This window comes from Brienomyrus brachyistius, unplaced genomic scaffold (assembly GCF_023856365.1).
Source record: "Brienomyrus brachyistius isolate T26 unplaced genomic scaffold, BBRACH_0.4 scaffold66, whole genome shotgun sequence".
NCBI lineage: Eukaryota > Metazoa > Chordata > Actinopteri > Osteoglossiformes > Mormyridae > Brienomyrus > Brienomyrus brachyistius.
In genome coordinates, this window is record NW_026042341.1 from 713,049 (window position 1) to 732,276 (window position 19,228).

Genomic DNA, 19,228 nt, shown 5'->3' on the forward strand with positions numbered 1-19,228 from the left:
CAGCAACCGGAACATGATGGGAAATGCTGAGGTCCTTGGACCTCCTTCCTCGGGGTCGTACAAGTCAACAGTGGAGTCGGTGTCTGACAAATTTGTTTTCGCCGGTTGGTATTGAAGTGCAGGTGGAATAAGGAAGGATGGGGTAACCATCCTAGCCAATGTTTCTAGAGAGTTTTTCAAGTATTATGGGTCAGTTAGCTTGAAAAGTTCAATCTGACAAGTCTTTCGATTAGAACGCATCTAATAGTGGATTTATGATGTATGTTGTCTGCTTGTGACTTTTTTTTATAGCATTGCGAGCATGTTTGTCATTGCGAGTATGTTTGTAACATTTCTAACCAACTTAATAGACATGTTTATATTTTTCAGTTCAAGGAAATCCGTGCAGTGAAAGCAAAAAAATATTTTTACGGTGAGGGTTATTGATGAAACGGACCGCCGGCTCAGTGTTTTGATAAGAACTGCGCTGAGACCCGTTGAGATGCTGGAGGCACTGCAGACGTCTTGGCTCGCCCGATGCAGGCCATATGCTGCTGCTGCCTCCGCTCCTGCCTCTGCTGTTGCTTCGTGACGTCCACAACATCGTTTCCCCCCCCCCCCCCCTCAGTTCTCCTCCAGCTGGCCGGCGATGCTCTATCCAAGGACACGACGCTGGCGTTGGCCTACCTGCTCGCCCTGCCTCAGGTACGATCTCTCTCTCTCATGCAGAAAAGCAGCTCTGTAGGGTAAAGAACTTCTTTTTGAGAGAAAGTGTAAGATCTTAGTAACCTTGTCTGATTTGCAATCAGACGGACACATTTTAGACAAAGTAGTGTGTGCTTCATAATCTTTAAAACCCTGTTTTCAACATTGAGAAACCTATTTACTTCAAGTTCACTACCTCCTACTGTAAACATAATTTATTTTAATAAAATAGTTCATAACCCCTTACAGGTCATTAACTGACCTCTAACATCCGTATCTCAAATGATGGCATAAAACTCAAATGGAGGGGAGAGTGATTACAGCGTGCTCTGTGCAGGTCTGCTTTCCAGAGCTTAAGAGAAATAAATGGTCAAGATAATGGATCCAGTGTTTTTGCTGAAGTTTTAAAGCTGGTGGGTTTCCTCAAACTAAGCAGAGATGCCTACGATTAACGTATCTCATTGTCTTTTAGAAATCTAACCAGATTCTCTACAGGCAGTGGGGACGGCACTGAATTTTTTTTCTGCTGCATCTATGAAATGCCACCTTGAATGTTGTCCCCAGTAAAACCTCTTGATTAAAAAAAAAAAAAAAGGCTTCTTCCAAGTTCAGCCAAGTTGAACATATTTGAAGAGGATTGATAAAGAATGCTGCGCACTGCTGTGGGAAATGGCAAACAATCTGATCACATTTTTAAGAGTTCATTCAACTCTGAAGTTGAAAACACTCATACTGCCCTCTCGCCCCTGTGCCCTGTGTCCTCAGGCCGTGGCATTCCTGCTGAACGTTAAAAAGGCAATTCACCCCTAAACAAAAAACCAAAAAAACTACGTTTCAGATATGCTGTAGGGCATGAAGTTTGTGCGGGGCATTCGTGCTCCTGACAATGACACCATAACTTCTGCACAGTGATATAGTTGATGTGTGAAGTTTGGTAGAAAGAAGCCGTTTAGTAGAAGCCTCAAACTGCTCCTGGATTATCTTGAGTAACCAGGTCATGATTTCTGATAACTGACATTGCTGTTGAATTTTTCAAATGGGTTTTTCTGACACTTTAATTACCACAGAAAGAATTCCATTATATTTGCAAGAAGACTGACAATTCAGTGGCCGCTATCTCTGAAACTAGGCACCTGTCACCACAACAATGTAGATTAGTGTTTCCCAACCCAGTCCTCAGGAACCACTAGCCGGTTTGTTTTTGCTCCCTCCCTGCTCCCTGCCAGACAGTCCCAAAGCTGGGAGTGAGCAAAATCATGGACTGTCTTGGGGTTCCGGAGGACCAGATTGAGAAACACTGATCGAGATAGATAAATAGCCCTACAGCATTTGAAACACTTTTTTGGAGGTTTGTGGTGAACTGCGCCTTTAAGCCTCCCTGCTTGCCATCTTCGCTTGTGTTCCTACACACACACACGCACACACACACACACACACACACACACACACACACACACACACACACACACACAAAACCTGGGGATCACTCTTTCAATTTAATTGGCAAACCCTAATCTCAACAATGACGACCTTAACCCCTGTCCAGCCCTAACCTTAACCAAACAAAATACGAGACTTTTTTGACATTTTTAGCTATTTGACTGCAGTGACAGATTTTTATAAAATTTAATTTCCCCTTATGGGGAATGACAAAAATGGTCCCCACAATGTCAAAGTAATAGGTTTTTATCACTTTGTGGGGACATTTGGTCTCCACACTGCAGTATAATATACACATAACCCACACACACCCACATCTGCCTACACGTAGTGGTGTGGACACAGGATTCAAAATCATTGACTGAGCAGTGTCATCACTGGATCCAGGAAAAAAATGACATGCTGGGACCCCCATGATATGCAAGCCCTCCCACGTGGGCTCTCTGCTGGAGCCCAGAATACCTACCCAGTTGTCCCACCAAAATGGCAGACCTTGGCCTAAATGTTAACCACTAGTCAGAAACCTGACCCGCCTCGGACCACAGCCTGACGGAGCTACTTATGTTTACATGGTGGGGTTTCTGTGTCGCGCGCTCGCCGGGGGGTGGGGGCATCATGGCCTTTCTCCTTCCCTTGCCACTAAAGGTGTAATTGCATCTCGCCATTGCCGATGCCACTTGTCTCGAGAAGACTAATTTATATTCTGATTTAGGTCCTGGACGCCAACAAGTGTTTTGAGAAGCTTCCTCCATCCGCACTATCGCTACAGCTGGCCGCATATTATTACGCCTTGCAAATATATTCACGACTGGCTCCCTGCTTCAAGGACAAGTGTCACGCACTATACCGGGTGAGTGCCTGGCATTCTGGGTAAATATCTTTTTTAAAGGTCTCGTTTGGTATGCTAATGTCATTGAAGATGCTGCATACCCCCTGTCCTCTGTTCTGAGGTCGCCCTTCCAGAAGCGAACGACGGTCAAAGCTCCGATTTAGTTATCCCCCCCCCCCCCCCCCCCCAAGCTGGTCATTTTCTTGTGCATCTTTGCCTGGGGATTCATTAAGGCGGATGTTCAACTTTTTGGTGGGATCCTTTTGGAATGAAATGACATGGAGGTGCCTCTCAGCGCTCGCTCCCTCACTGCAGGGTTTGTCGTGCACTAGACCTGCGCTACCACCCATCCCTCCCCTGGCATCTGAGGTTTGACGGACATGTCGTATGAGGACGATCGGTCTGTGACGTCGACGCAGGAAGCTAAGAGAGAGTATGGCTGCTTTTTCAGCCTCTAATCATAACTTGGACTCATCATCGACTCCTCCAGGGTACTGCTGTCGGAACTTCAGTTAAATGTCCGTCTTTACATTTCAATCCACTTCCAAACAAAGTTCATAGCAGGAATAAAATTTGTCTGGATGCTGTTTTTTTAATGAAGTGAAGAAGGTTTTATCCCCAAGCCTCATTCCAAATTGCAACGTTAAATAAATCCTGCTTCTATATAACCCTCTCCCCAGTGCCCGCTTCGCAAAGGTTGAGCTGTTTAATTTTGCTGAGCCGGAGGGAGTCTGTAGGCCCGACTGGAACACGGGAACGTAGAGTCCGCAGAACAGAGGAACAAAGCCCCCTAAAGTTCCTGTCTCTCGCGTTCGCAGCCAACACCCAGTAGAACCGCCATAGCAAGTCGTTTGCAAAATGTCGCAGGAAATCATGAAAGCAGAGAGGATCCGATGTCATCTTGGGATCCACCAGCCCCGTGTTTTCAGCAGGCCCTGTTAGAGTAGGTGTACTGTCAGCTTGCTGCACCAGTGATTAATACAACTTCCAGATTTTCCAGATTAATACAACTTTTCCAGACTTTAACTTCTCTTTTCTTCTAGTGCAGTGTTTGGATGGAAAATGTATATATTCAGTATGGAGGATCATATGTGTATGATTACTTTTCTTTTTTTGTTTTGAATACTCTAATGGCAGCATTTCACGTGAGGAGGTTTGGGAGGCATCTGGCTCCTCCAGGCCTGTGAATTAGCCACTGGGGCTCAGTGCTCATGCACACATCCTGTCCCCTGCTCCCATTCATGTCACCTGCTGTCACACTCGGTGTTCTTCCCCTTCGTCCAAAGGAATCTAGTTGAGGAGTACTGGTGGGTGCATAGTGTACTGGCTTACCCATAGTGTGCATTTGCAGACACACAGCTACAATAACCATTAGCGCGCACATATAGCTATAGCATGCATTGAGCGTTGGCGTACAGCATACAGTGAGCGTTAGCGCACATGTGGCTACAGTGAGGCTACTAGTGCATAAATAGTTACAGTGGGAATTAGTACACACACAGCCACAGAAGGCATTAACATGCATGCATACAGCAAAACTGAGAATTAGCATGTACACACAGCTACAGTGGGCATTAACATGCTGCACACGGGGCTACAGTGGCCATTAACATGCTGCACACGGGGCTACAGTGGGCATTAGCACGCTCACACGGGGCTACAGTGGGCATTAGCACACTCACACATGGCTGCAGTGGGCTTTAGCACGCTCACACATGGCTGCAGTGGGCATTAGCAAGCTCACACAAGGCTGCCGTGGGCATTAGCACGCTCACACAAGGCTGCCGTGGGCATTAGCACGCTCACACAAGGCTGCCGTGGGCATTAGCACGCTCACACAAGGCTGCCGTGGGCATTAGCACGCTCACACAAGGCTGCCGTGGGCATTAGCACGCTCACACAAGGCTGCCGTGGGCATTAGCACGCTCACACACGGCTGCAGTGGGCATTAGCACGCTCACACACGGCTGCCGTGGGCATTAGCACGCTCACACACGGCTGCCGTGGGCATTAGCACGCTCACACACGGCTGCAGTGGCCATTAGCACGCTCACACACGGCTGCAGTGGCCATTAGCACGCTGACACGGGGCTACAGTGGGCATTAGCACGCTCACACACGGCTGCAGTGGCCATTAGCACGCTCACACAGTTACAGTGGCCATTAGCGCGCTCACACACGGCTACAGCGGCCATGAGCATGCATTCTGGATCTGTGCTCTGAGCCACTTTTGATTTATGACAGCTCTTGGCAATAATTTACATGACATTCATCATAATATAAGCGCTTTTTATTGCAGTTCTTTTGTTTGTAAGTATGTATATAATTTTATTTAAAAAAACATTGAGGTTTATTTTCATTCGTGCACCTTCCATTTTAAGTCCATATTTGATAAAGTAATTAAGGATCCTACAAGACAATTCCAGGGTAGCACAGAAAAGCGTTTATGCCGCAGTGATTGTGCGTGAATGTCGGTCATTACTGTTGGCCTCAGGGTGTAATTATCGGTGAGGTTGCACCGTTCTGACTCTCTGCTGTTGCGTCTGGAGTCATCTGAACCAAATTGCGGCGACCTTGGAAAGGGTGGGTTCAGGTAGGCCCGGCTTCCCGCCTGGCATTTTGTTCGGTTGAGTTGCGGTAAATCTGGCAGGGCGGACATCTGCGGTGCACACGCCGGCGCCCCAGCCTGCCCCTGTGATTGTGTGGCTCCCCCCTTTCTTGCGTGATTATCTAGCTTTGTGCCGCTGATGTTTGTACAGTGTCTCTTCTGGGTTCTTCTTTTCTTGTCATCCGTCCCACCATGGTGCCGCATCCTGCTTATGCAAAAGATTGAGTCTGAGGTGTTACGGGCTGTAATGGAAATACATGATCCGTGCGGCGAGGCTTTGTGAATCTTATCTCTTTGCAGAGTCGTGCGACGTGCTCGTGACGGTTGTCTCTTACAGATGCTTCTGCAATTCGCGCCCGTGGATGCTCTGATCCTTTACATAACGAACACGCATACAGTTTGCATGGCATTTGCAAGCTAACATAATGTTTTCATCAGACTGGAGTGTATAATTCTGTCACATGTAGGAGTGTAAACCTGATCATGTTTTCTTTGACAAACAGCCAACCCCCTCCACCTCTCAAATTGTTCAGTTACTTTTCTTTCACTTAATAGGACAGTTAATTTTTATATGTTAATTGGTGTAGTGGAGTTCAGCAAATTTACTTTATGGTTTTAGTTCTCTACCACCGTAAGTTTTATTACGCTTACACCAAAATAAGAGCCCCCCCCCCAATCCTCCTCCTCAACACCCTCATAGAGGTAGGTGGTTTTGAAGGTGCTGGGAGTGTTGTTCTTTTGTGGAACAAGCCTAGAGGAATCTGCGAATTTGTGTAGTTTTGCAAACTCGTGCGGTTTCATCCCCTCTGACATCCTCAGCTGCCCCATGGCCTCGTGATGAACTGCTGAATCAGTGTGATTGGCCACCTGTTGCACTCCCTCCCAGAAGCAAACTCCCTTATTGTGATGCCCTCCCCCACTGGCTTTTACACCCCTACTGAGGCGCTTTGTCGATTAGCATTCGCCATCACATGCATGAAATATTCTCCTGTTAGAGTTCTGTGCCTTCAGACATTCCCCCTATGTAGGTTATCAGTGACTTAATGTGCAGTAGGCTTAGTATAATTATTAATTACACTTGAAATAATAACATTTAAACATTTACGCTGAATTCTGCGGCAAATCAGAATGCTTCTTTTTCCAAGATGGATGACCCAGTTCAATGAAATGGTTAACATTGCTACCTGGGGGGCCTGTTACTGAATTTAGCTCTTATTCAACAGTTTATGCAGGTGGGTATTTTATTATGTTAATAAACTAATGATTGAGATTAAGTGCTTTAGTCAGGGGTGCTGTAGTAGGGACCCTCCGGGATTCAGAGGACTAGTCCTTGCTACCATTTAGAGACCCTCAAAGCAAGATCTAGTAGCCAGTTTGCGAAAGATGAAACCGCAATCAGTCCATTACTCCTGAGAGGAGGGTGCTTTTGAGCGTCCAGCTGGCTTACCCATCACACAGGCTGTGGCACGATGGCGTTTTCTCAGGCCAGGACTCCTGGAGCGCACCAGTGTGGGGGGGGGGGGTCTCTGTATCCATTCAGGGGCTGCAGCCTTCTAAGGCCGTTTGCGTGACAGAGGCGCGACAAGGCTGTAACATATTAAACGTGACCAATCAGAACCCAGATTTACTGTGTGGTTAGTTGTATCCCCGGATAATGGAAATCTGGCCCCTGTACTGGTGATTGGGGGAGTTCTGTCTTCCCATCACCTTGTCAGAAGCGCTTTGTGATGCTGCAGTGTTTCTGCTTTTAGCATGGTGCCCTGTAGTCCAGACCACACTGCCCCTCCACTGCCTCGCCCTGGCTCCAGGGCCCCCATCTCGGTAGCTTGGGGCGGGGGCGAAATGGACCCCGGGCCCCCCATCTCGGGAGCTGTGGGGTGGGGGCTAGATGTACCCCAGGGCCCCCATCTCTGGAGCTGTGGGGCGGGGGTGAAATGGGCCCCGGGGCCCCTATCTCGGGAGCCGTGGGGTGGGGGCTAGATGGACCCCAGGGCCCCCATCTCGGGAGCTGTGGGGTGGGGGCTAGATGGACCCCAGGGCCCCCATCTCTGGAGCTGTGGGCGGGGGCGAAATGGACCCCGGGGCCCCCATCTCGGAAGCTGTGGGGTGGGGCCGAGACTGACTGGGCGAGATCTATGTTGCTGGGTTCACACCGCCAGCCCACATGTCTGCAAATTGGAGACGCTACCATGAACCTTATATCAGGCTGTGGGCCGAGGAGTTGGTTTTATTGACTGATATCAGGAGCATATTCACTGTGGGTTAGTCTGAGCACGGTCACTATCATTCCTCCCCCTCCCCCCCAGCAGTGTTAGAGAGCTTAGCTAATTCCGGAGATTATTGCAGGCTAAATCATAGAGCCAGATGCCTGACTGTGGTGCCTAATTTACGGTAGTTTGAATTTCCATTTATGTACTTGAGTTTTCACGTGGGACCTGTGTTCCCCTTACAGGCACTAAGATATTAATTCTTCTTGAACAACCTTAATTGGGGGGGTGGGGCTGTTTAGCATAATTGTGTCCCTGATGTATTTGTGCCGTGACATCTTCCACAGAGTAAAGAAGTTAAGGCTTTAACCTGGCCATTCGTCTAACTCCAGGCTCTCAGTCTCGCTAAGCTGCATATTGATCGCCAGCCCTCACGGCTTAACGCCACGCCGGTCAGAAGATGTCCAGGCCTCTCCTCGACTGTTAAAAGCTTAATCATGGAGAAAACCGCCGCGGAGGAAATTAAATTAAGTAATATAAACAAAACTGGAAAATTGCTGTGATTAATCAACATTAGTGTGCCCCTTCCTCTTATGATTAATCAACATTAGTGTGCCCCTTCCTCTTAGAATCCATTGATTAGGGAGGCTGTATATATGTTTTTTTTTTTTTTTTTTAATAATTCCAGGAAAAAGAGGTGCCATGGACGTATGGAGCACTGCAATTAACAAGCTGGATAACTTTAACTGCTTTAAGTGCTCTGGTCAGCTGCTGTGATGTTACTAATCTGAATATCTGAGGGCCTGCTTACAGTATTTCGGTTTAATGTGCTGAAGGGGTCAGGTCTTCTAGCTAGTACTGACGCGCACGGTCAATAATACCAGAGAGGGGCTATCAGTCAGGGCTAAGGATTCTTAGAGATTTCCCTCGCCTTTTATTTTCCTTCTCGTCGGCCGATCAAAGAGCCCACCTGTCGCCTCTTAACGGACCGGCTTATTTATTTGTTGCTTGCTGGCGAAGCTGTTTTGCATTGTTTGTATCTCCACTATCTAAAATTGCATCTGAAATGAGTGGAGCAGGAACGCCTCTCCCTCGATGTCATTTTTTAAAAATCTTTGCGGCAGTCTGGGTGTCGCGGTGGACGTGAGCCTCACATGGCACATTTTCTGGGCAGGCAGCGTTGTGGACGCCTCCATCGGCATTCGGGAATGATTGACCAGCTTCACGAAGTGCCTCGTCAACCCAGGAAGCGATTGTGAGGGGGGCGGTGATACTGGAGAGATACTATTGGTTGGGATCTTAATGGAGATTCCTAGTTTTTGATAGGAGTTGTTGTGATGGGTGGGTCTCTTAATCTGCCCCAGAACAAAAACATGCACAGTCTTCCCTGCCTGCTTTTGAAACGTGCTCGACCAGTGGTCCTCATTTGCTGCATGTTGGGTCTATGTTAAAATGCCTGTATACAGGCGTGGATAAAGGTGTGTACCATCTGCAGAATCAAGCCGCTGAGTGACAGAGACCGACAGCACCGTTATTGTTTTGATATCAGCTGGAGAGTCCAGTGCTGCCCAAAACACTCAGTCAGCTGGTGCCAGAATGGATTCTCCTTACTTAGCTTGCATTACCTGGTCGGCTTCCGTCGCTACATCGGAAATTGCCAGCACCTGCGACACACAGATGCAAGATCGGTAACCCTGGTGTGATCGTTCTTCATGCGTAACGTGTAGTATTCATCAGACAGCCTTATCCTGATTGGGTGTCTAAGACATGATCTAAGACTGCATCTGGAATCCATGTAACGATCTTGGGTTGCTCTTGCAGGGTTTTTGTGGGTCCTTAAAAAGGCTTAAATGTAAAATCCAATAATTTGAATTTTAGGCCTAAAAATGTCTTTCGATTTTGAAATATGATTTTGAAATACGATTTTGACAGTACTTAAAATGATTTGATTGGGAAAATTTTGTATTGATCATACTGTAACAAAACTACAGAACGAAACCAACACAGAACCAATAATCAGTAACCACTAATTGCAAACTTTGTAGCCTGGTCAGAATTAGAGGCTGGTCAGTCAAAGTGTCAAAGTGTGGTGCGTGGGTTATTGTGCCCTCTCCCCTCAACAAAAACAATAGTTGAATGTTCATGTTGATGTCAATAAATGAATTAACTTTGCAATTTATTTTAGGACTCACACTTTTTTCCCAATATGGATGTGAATTGGGACTTAAATTGTATTTATAATGGTCTTAAAAAGGTCTTTAAAAGTCTTAAATTTAACTTGCTGATACCTTCAGTAACCCTGTTGTGAGTCAAAAACACCTGTAGATGACACCGATGTGGATGAATCGAGAGCCACACGTTTGTTCTCTTAAATAAAAGCAGCATCAGCTGACCCCGCCCCCTTACAGGCTGACCCCGCCCCCTTACAGGCGGACCCCACCCCTTACAGGCTGACCCCGCCCACTCTGTCCACTTACAGGTTGACCCCAGAGAGCTGATCCAACTGGTTACCAAGCATGTGATCGACCATGACACAGTGGCCTGGCCCGAGGAACTGGAGAAGCTGATTGGCCAGCTGCACCTGTACAATGAACGTCTGACCGACTTCACCCAAGCGCAGATCCTGCAGGGCCTGGGCCGCGGTGTGGATGTGCAGAGATTCTCCGCCGACAGCAAGTATAAGAAGGAGACCATCCTGGGCCTGGCCGAGTAAGTCTGGCTCTCTGTCCTCCCCCAAGTGGATCTCTTAAATGAGCGCCATGTATGGGTACCTTTCCATTTTGGTCCTGGGTTGAACTGTTGCCGTGGCAAAGTGGGTGGAGTCAGGAATCAGGAAGGAACTTTCTGTTAAATGTAACATGGCTCTGCTTTAGGACCCTGGAAGAAAATGTATACAGGATATCCCTGTCCCTCGCCCAACGGTACAACATCCCACTTTGGGAGGTCTACATGACCCATATGGAGTTCCTCTTCACAGACAGCGGGTAAGTACTGTTTGATTATTAATTAAAGAGCCATTAAAGCTACTTAAAAGTGAACTGGTAAATCCCTCAAGGGTGGGTGGATGGAGAGCTCATTTAATGGGATGGCCAATTAGCAGAATCATAATAGTTAAATATCATGGTCTATTACCTTGTGAACGCTCGGATAAACAGGATGTTCATTTGCATTAGCCAGGAGAGTTGCAAAGGTGCCTATTTGCCAGGCCTTTGGTGGGTAATTCTCATTGTGTTTACAAAATCCCCAACCTGCACCACCACCATATCCCAGGCCTAAGCACGCTGGGGTCCATGGGGGTTTTCGCAGGGAGCAGGGAGCTGTTAAGTGTCATTACATTAAGGCAGCAGTGGAGCAAACCCCTCTGTGTCTGGGCGGGTAGTTGCGGTCACATCCCCGCATCCCTGTCTCTCTCTTCCACTGGTCTTTATAGAGGATTTACTTGTCTCCTGTCGCATGGCTAAAGTTGACTTATGACTAAACTATAAGTCTAAGTTGAGAGGCAGCCTTGTTACGCAACAAGAGGGCCAGTTACTTACTTGGAGAAAGGGCACATTCCTTCCAGCAGGTGGCGTGGCAGTGAAGGGATGCAGGTAAAAGATGCTGGTTCAAATCCCAGCAGAAGACTTGCTGCTATATACTTACAAGTATGTTTTTGCATGACATCAGATGAAGCAAGGAAGCAGGAATGGTTTTAAAATAAGTATATAAATGGGTAAATAAGTGGATTTAAACCAGGTCTGGTGTTTCCTGAGTCTGCTAACTGCTGCCCTTTATATTCCTCTGGCCGTCTCCGTGCTCAGCACCCCTCCCACGCACACAGACACGGTGCCTCCAGTCTGTCAGAGAGGAATCCCGTGTACGGCCGTCTGAATGCTAAACTCCGTTTCCTCGATGAGCGTGTCGCGGCTAATGCTCCACAGAACAAAGAAATCGGACGCCCTGCTCACTGTGTCTAATTCCTGTTCGTTCTGGAAGTGGTATAAATAGAACTTATCCGATTTCAGTACTCATGACTCCCTATTTTTTTTTGCTTTTCACTATTCCACTTTAATCAGTTTGTTTTCCTGTTTTCCCTTCGCCATATAAACTCGCAATTAAATCTTTGCGTGCCTCAATTCTGAATTCTGCTTTTATTTAATCACTATGTTAATCAGACAAGCACGTGTCCGACCAGAGGGATTTAACAACGTGGCAAAGAAGATTAATTATTATCGTTTATTTTTTTCAAATCATGCTTGTTTCCGCTGTGTTATGTAAGCGCTTGGTATATTTTGGTAATAAATAGCAATATAATCACATAGTGGCTGGAAATTTCTCCTATCATTTCATCACATGCAAATGTGTTTTCGTAGGAGAGATTAAAGCGTTCTTTTCGAATGAAAGATTCGATTGGCTGCTAAGGTCGGTAATACGAGAGAGGTGCGATCACGTGTTAAGCATAAGAAAGATGAGGGTTTATAACATGGCACATTGCACGTCCCTAAGCTAGCCTTCCCCCCCCCCACTTGATACAACATGAGAACATGTAGAAGCGATAAGAGGCTGTTTCTGATCATCATGCCCCCCCCGGTATGGCCTTTTTTTAACACTCATCATTTTCCCACAGAACTGGATGGTCATGTGCCTGTCTGGTTGTGTGTCAAGTTAAGGACTCTTTTTGCTAGATAATGACCTCATCTAATGACCCCCCCCCCTCCCCCCCTGCTACAGTAAGTGGCTCTTTCCTTCGGTAACTGGATCATACCACTTCTACACTTTTCAGCATAGGCGGGGGGAGGGGGGTATTATCTGGCTGTGTTCTAGAATATTTTTTTTTCTATTCATAGTATGTGAATTCATTATATGTATATACACACACACACAATCTGATCATTTTTTTCCTGCATCTACGAATTTCCGGTTACGGTTGAAATTCTCTAACCACTGGTACATATCGTTCATTTGGCCTTTTAGTGAGTTGCTGGTAGAATTAGGATTCTTGCCCAGTATGTTGAAAGGCGCGTTTTTCCCCCAGCAGACAGACGGCAAAAGTCTTCTTGCCAGGTACTAGTTGTAATTTATTGATAACGCAACTCTATAAAACATTTCCCCACATCAAAATTCAAAGGACAAGGGCCACTTGAATATTTATTGAGTTGTGGAAAGCTGTTTATCTTTGGGGGGGGGGGAGAAAAGGCATTCAATTAGGAAAAGGTGCAGATGTAGTTGAATTCCAAGTTATGAAGTTGGAGTAAAATATGTAAATAGATCCAGGGCAAATAGACCTCAGCAAAATCTATATCTCTGATTTACAGGAGGCTTGTAAATGTCTCCTGTATATCAATGTGAATGTGTGGTTATTCCCATTTTTTCCTCCACTGTTCCTGCTCTTGGTGTCAGTGCTCTTCAATTCCCTCATAATGTAGATCTGGCTGTTGACTAAAACCTGCGTACAATCCCACCTAAACACTTTATTCTTTCATGTGTTTGTATCAAAAACATTGTTTTTTCTTCTCAATAACGGGGTGCACTGTTCTTTTTCTGCGCTATTTCTACGGTTCCTGCGTAGTCTTAACTACAGACACCACTTACAACTGTTTCAACTTCATCTCCCTATCATCCAGTCTGTCGACGAAGGACATCGAGAATCGGAACAAAGTGCTGGGTCTCTTTGAGGTGCTGAAGAACGATCCGGATGCTTTCCACAGCCACATGACCAAGTACGTGTACCCCAGCATCAAAGGCACGGACCTGGGCCGCATGCTTTACTACTACAGCCTGCTTGAGGCCTGTGGCATCAGCCATACAACTGGGGCAGCTGTCAAACCAGCGGATCACATCAAGCTGTTGAAGAAGCTGAAGGCGGTGGCTGTAGGTGTGTAGTCTGTGATTTGCTTTTCCGTTTGTGTGCCTGTCTCTGTTTGGTGACTCATCCGATGGAGGTTTATCTGTTTGGCGCACTGGTGAAATCGCTCTGCCGATCCTGGGATTCGAACCAGTCACCATCTGCTTACAGGCACAGTGTCCTCACCTGCTGGGTCACGACCTGCCTCAACAAAAGTATAAAATATTTATCCTTTCATCCGTGTTTCGTAACCACTCATCCGGGAAGTGGAGGGCACCAGACATGGACACACCCTGCATGGAATGCCAGACCTTTGCAGGGCACACGCCTGCACACCGTATGGATGATTTAGGGGAGCCAGTTCTCCCTAATCACATGCTTTTGGATTGCAGGAGGAAACTCACATAATCACATGGGACATGGGCAAACTCCATACACACACTTAACAGCATTAGAGGTGCATGTACACCACACTGTATAGTCGATTAATTTTTATATAGCGCCTTTCACAGCAGAGTCACCCACAAGGTACTTTGCATAGGTGTGTAATAAAACATTTCCCTATTTTTGTATTATGTATACATGATGTGATTAAGGGAAGAAAGAAAAAAGAGAGATAGAAAGAAAGAAAGAGAGAGAAGGAAAGTGAGAGAGAAGGAAAGTGAGAGAGAAGGAAAGTGAGAAAGAAAGAGAGAGAAATGGAGGAGAGGGACCAAAAACTCCCAAGCAGGGAGAAAAAAAACCTCTAGAGGGTCCAAGGTCAACTGGATGTCCCCCCCCCCCCCCCCCCCCCCCAACGCCATGCTAACATTATTGAAGAAAGAGTGGACTTGCTTCCTAACTGCAAGGTACAGAATGTGGTCAAGGTCAAAGCCAAAGTCCCTCGTTGAGTCAGGTGTCCACACTGGTCTGCCTAGGACACATTGAAGGCTGCACCCATGATCTCATATGTGCATGATAATACGGACTCCTCCACTGCATATCTTCATAACATAAGGATCGTATACGTTAGCTTTTCAGACAGACCGTCGCCAGTGGCGCCTTGTGCCGACACGCCTTTCCTTTGATGTCCCATGTGCCCCGGCATGTTGTTGTGACAGGGACACAACCTCAGAGGCTCAGGATACATTTTTCATATTCACCATGAGTCAGCCTGGCAATTTCCCCTCCCGACACAAAATGTGTTTCTCTGTTGAGATCACAGGGCCTGAAAACTTTGAAATGTGAAACCATTTTTTAATACCATATGTCTGCTGGCTTCTTGTTTGTTTTTGATGTCTTTGTACTTGTCCTTTAAGAGATTTTAGTGCTAGTAAATTTTGTTCTCTGATGTTTAATGCAATGCAGTGCACGATGGGGGAATGACGGAGATCAGGTGGTGGCATAGACAGGAAAGTGGCTTCTGAAACATATTTAAATCAGCGTTGTCATGAGTTCAAAGTCTGATGAATCTATTTCTCCACGGCAAGCTTTGAATGGCTGTTTGCAGAAGCAGATTTCACCCTTTAGTGTCTGAGTTATAGTATGGAGGTATGTGTTTTTCTTTTAAGGATTGATGCGGGCCCTGAACAATCACATCAGGTGACTAAATCAGTCATATTTGATTTGGATTCTCAGGGTTGGACTACAGGAAGATGATGGACGAGGACTCGGACCCTCTGGATGCACTGGAGCCGGTGCTGAGTAGCCAGAACGTCCTGTCCATCTCCAAGCTGACGGCAAGGCTGCCCCTGAGAGAGGGGGTCGCGGTGTCCCCCAGCCGGGTCCACGCAACATGGCTGCGTAAGCTGTTTTGGAACGGGGATCCCCAGGTCCTGCGGAAGCCACCGCAAACAGACTCAGATTTCCTTCATGCCTACGATGCCTGCGCCAAGTACTTTGAGCGGCTGCTCCCCGTGGATGCTGTGGCCTTCGTGGACGGCGTGACCTTCTCTCCGGAGGCGGTGGAGCGGGTGAGTCGCCCCGGAGCATGTGTGATGGACCCGCCGTCCGCCAGAAATCCCACCTCCGGGACGCGGTACAGGCTCCACCTCCGAGGCGTCCGCCACCGATCTCCTCTTCACAGCACCCTGGAAGATGTGATGTTTCGTAGCTCCGCCGAGTGAAGCCTCACGCCGTTTCGAGGCCCACTACGGAACCCGCCGTTGCTAGGATACGTTTCCTTTTGTGTTTGCCTTAGCCGCTCCGTCACGTTCAGGGGCTACTCCGTGTGCCAGCAGAGGCCCGACATTTCCGATGGGGAAGTCTGCGGAAGGGGAGGGTGCCTTTGGTGTCCTTGGGAAGGATGCTTGACCTTAGCCAGGAGATGAATCAGAATTTCTACCTGTGTAGATGGAGATAAGAAGCATGATGGGATACTTATGGATCTTTTTACTTTGAGATATATATATAAATAAAAAAGTGTCTGTCAGGAAGATAATTGAAATGCTACTACACATCTCCCCCTGTTTCTGTCTGTCTGCTCCCATCTCTCTGCCCGCACCTGTCTGTGTGTGCTCCTGTCTTTGCACTCCCATCTCTCCTCCCGCTCCTGTTTGTCTGTGATCCAGTCTGTCCCCCCACTCCTGTCTGTGTGCTCCTGTCTGTTCCTCCACTCCTGTCTATGTGCCTCTGTCTCCTGTCTCTACCCCAGTCCTGTCTGTGTGCTCCTGTCTGTATGCCTCTGTCTCCTGTCTATGTGCCTCTGTCTCCTGTCTCTACCCCAGTCCTGTCTATGTGCTCCTGTCTATATGCCTCTGTCTCCTGTCTGTATGCCTCTGTCTCCTGTCTCTACCCCACTCCTGTCTGTGTGCTCCTGTCTGTATGCCTCTGTCTCCTGTCTGTATGCCTCTGTCTCCTGTCTCTACCCCAGTCCTGTCTGTGTGCTCCTGTCTGTATGCCCCTGTCTCCTGTCTCCCACCGCTCCTGTTTGTGTACTTCTGTCTCTTGTCACCCCCACTTTCGGTCTGTGTGCTCCTGTCTCTGCCCCCACTCTTGCCTGTGTTCTCCCGTCCGTCCCCCTGCTCCTGTGCTCCTGTTGCTCCCCCTGACTCCTGTCTGTGTGGGCACTCGCACAGCATACGCGCGGGTAAGGAGCAACGGGAGCACGCAGTTTGTTGTGTTGATGCTCTGCCAGCAATTGCCCAGGCAAAAAAAATCAATGTACGGTAAAGCTGTTTTTTGGTTTTTTTTTTCTGATGTCCTGTCAAGCTGTAGCCTCATATTTTCACCAATTCTCCATTTTTATGGACTGGAAACAAAAAAAGAAAAAAAGAAAAACGCTTAAAATTGTTTTTCAGAAACAAGAGTAGGCGCTTATGCTCAGGAACTCGCTGTTCCTGAGCCATCCAGTGAGAACATATTTCCCACCCTGCCTGCTGAAGCCCTTATACCTAAACGCTGCTGCCCGCAGAGCCGTCCTTTCAGCCATGGCTTCGGCATCGGCTCCCTTAGTTCAGACAAATGGCAGACATTGTGTTGTTTTTCCACAGTGCTATTTCACCTGCCTGCGTCTGACCACTGGTTGCATCTTTCTCCGCATGTCCTGTGGTCTCCTCACACGGCCACGCAGCTCAGCATCGACACCAGGTCGGAGGTGACGAAGCGGGCCCTGAAAGCCGCCCGGCAGCTGAGTGAGAAGGCGAGGAGGCGCGGCGCCGACGAGGACGAGGCGTGTGGTGGCGGCAGCTTTGACGACGCCCTGATCCACCTGCAGCGGTCGCTGGCTCACCTGGACACGCTCAAGCACGGCTTCCTACAGACGCTGCAGGACAGCGGCCAGGTAACCCGGAGTGGCTTGCTGCCCCCCCATCCGGGTGTGTGTCCCGCCCGTCCACTCGCGCCGCCTGTTTGCTAGCTTAGGCAGACGCTGCAGTGACAGTGTGACGGTTCCATTCCAGAGGAGAGAAATGCTGACAGAGTACCTGGTTTTTGTTTGTGGGTGAGTCTTAAACCTTATTATGTTCAACTACAGAAGCCTGTATGTTAGCAAACAGGTGTGGAACATAGTTTTATTTGCTTCAGTTTGGATGTCAGGTCATGGGATTTGTGAAGTCATGTGACGCGATGGGGCCAAACCAGGCACACAGATATACAGTCTCAGTCGTCCCCTCCCGAGTCCTCCTCAACCCTCATCACCAGCTAATATTTATTCTGCAGAGTTCAAGGTGTCCCAGTTACAGGATATGGCTGATGGGGGGGGGGGCAGACACGCAGCCAACAGGTGTGGGGGACATCTGACATCAACATGACCCATCCCCCACCGTCTCTCTCTCCCATTTAATGTCCAGGAGCGACTGCAGAAGTACTGCTATATGTACGACCTGTCCAGGTCGGAGGAGGAGAAGATCCGCGAGATGGCAGTCGCCATGGTGACGGATGGACAGCCACTGGACCGCATGCGACAGCTGCTCGCCGTGGCAGTGGGGCCTTCAGACGTCGCCCCCGGACGGGTTGTCCAAGAAGCCATCGAGAGAGCTGTGTCGGTGCTGAGGTATGCAGCCCCCCCCCTCGCTTTCTCCCAAACTGCTCGCCACATAGAGGGTGCCCTCTCGGCCTCGCATTAACCCCTGTCAGGCATGATCTGCCGATGCCTGACCAAGGGGCACTGACCCCAGCCTCAGCCTCACGCGCTGCCCACGTCTGCACCTCACTAATAATAAACTTATTTCATGGGTCGAGAGTAGAACCTGCCTTCTCTGGAGCCACACCTGCTCAACAGCACCCCCCCCTCTCCCCAGGGTAAGCACTCATACTAGTAAGTCAACATGTCCATTACTTTCATTCTTTATTTCACAACAAGCTATGAAAATTTGTGGCGCACTGTAACACAAAAGAATGACCGGTTTTTTTTACAATTTCTTTTTCTTCCCAATACGGCACTCAGGGAAACAATCCTTATTGCATGTTTGACACCTAGGACTGGAGAAAACATTTGTGCTACCGCATTATATTATTGTTTGTTTGTTTGTGGCGTGTAGTTGTGACAGTCGCTGTCGCATTGGATAAGCATGACGAATTTCCTTCAGGCAGTACCCTGGCCTCTCTTGGGGTCCTCTGCTGCTTGTGTACCCTGTGGCATGTGCCACAGGTGTGCTGGTGCGGCCAGTAAGTAATGGCTCTACAGCAGGCCGGGCATTTATTTTCTGCGGAGAGCCAATCTGAGCTTCACCGTCATGATTATTTATTATTAATAATTATTAATGATTATTTCATGTCACATGAAAGGTGCAACACAGGACTTGTTAGATTGTTGCTTCTTTTTAAAAAAAAGCATGCAGAAATCAATAGAACCAGTGAATTTTTAATGTTTAACTTGACTTGCTATCTTTACAAACTAAACATTCAAAATCAATTTAGATTTTTTATTTATTTATTTTTTTTGCCAAAGCCTTCTTTCTGTGTGATGGTATGGAAGGGTTTTTTTCCTTCTCATTTTAATGATCGAGTGGGCCAATAAAATATCTGGCCCGTGTTCTGGATTTTTTTCCAGTTCACCTTTATGGATATACGCTGCCATTCCTATGGTCGCCTGGGCTGCATTCATGCCACATGCTGGATACTGGAGCTGAAACATGGCTGTGAGAACCTGAATCTTCATTGTTGCAAAGGATGGCCGCCTTCCCTGCAGCCTCTTCTTTCTGAATGTTTTCTTGACC

The 19,228-nt window shown here is 47.7% G+C and overlaps 1 protein-coding gene across 2 annotated transcripts in view; it reads left to right on the forward strand.

Moving 5' to 3' along the window:
- nbas (NBAS subunit of NRZ tethering complex) overlaps nucleotides 1-19,228 on the forward strand; it is a 122,152-nt gene that overhangs the window by 69,360 nt on the left and 33,564 nt on the right. For both annotated transcript variants that reach the window (XM_049002260.1, XM_049002261.1), the window contains 8 exons: nucleotides 608-684; nucleotides 2,837-2,974; nucleotides 10,248-10,477; nucleotides 10,642-10,752; nucleotides 13,372-13,622; nucleotides 15,210-15,544; nucleotides 17,143-17,352; nucleotides 17,861-18,063. In XM_049002260.1, coding sequence (XP_048858217.1) covers nucleotides 608-684; nucleotides 2,837-2,974; nucleotides 10,248-10,477; nucleotides 10,642-10,752; nucleotides 13,372-13,622; nucleotides 15,210-15,544; nucleotides 17,143-17,352; nucleotides 17,861-18,063 — 1,555 coding nt within the window. The remainder of the gene's footprint in view (nucleotides 1-607; nucleotides 685-2,836; nucleotides 2,975-10,247; nucleotides 10,478-10,641; nucleotides 10,753-13,371; nucleotides 13,623-15,209; nucleotides 15,545-17,142; nucleotides 17,353-17,860; nucleotides 18,064-19,228) is intronic.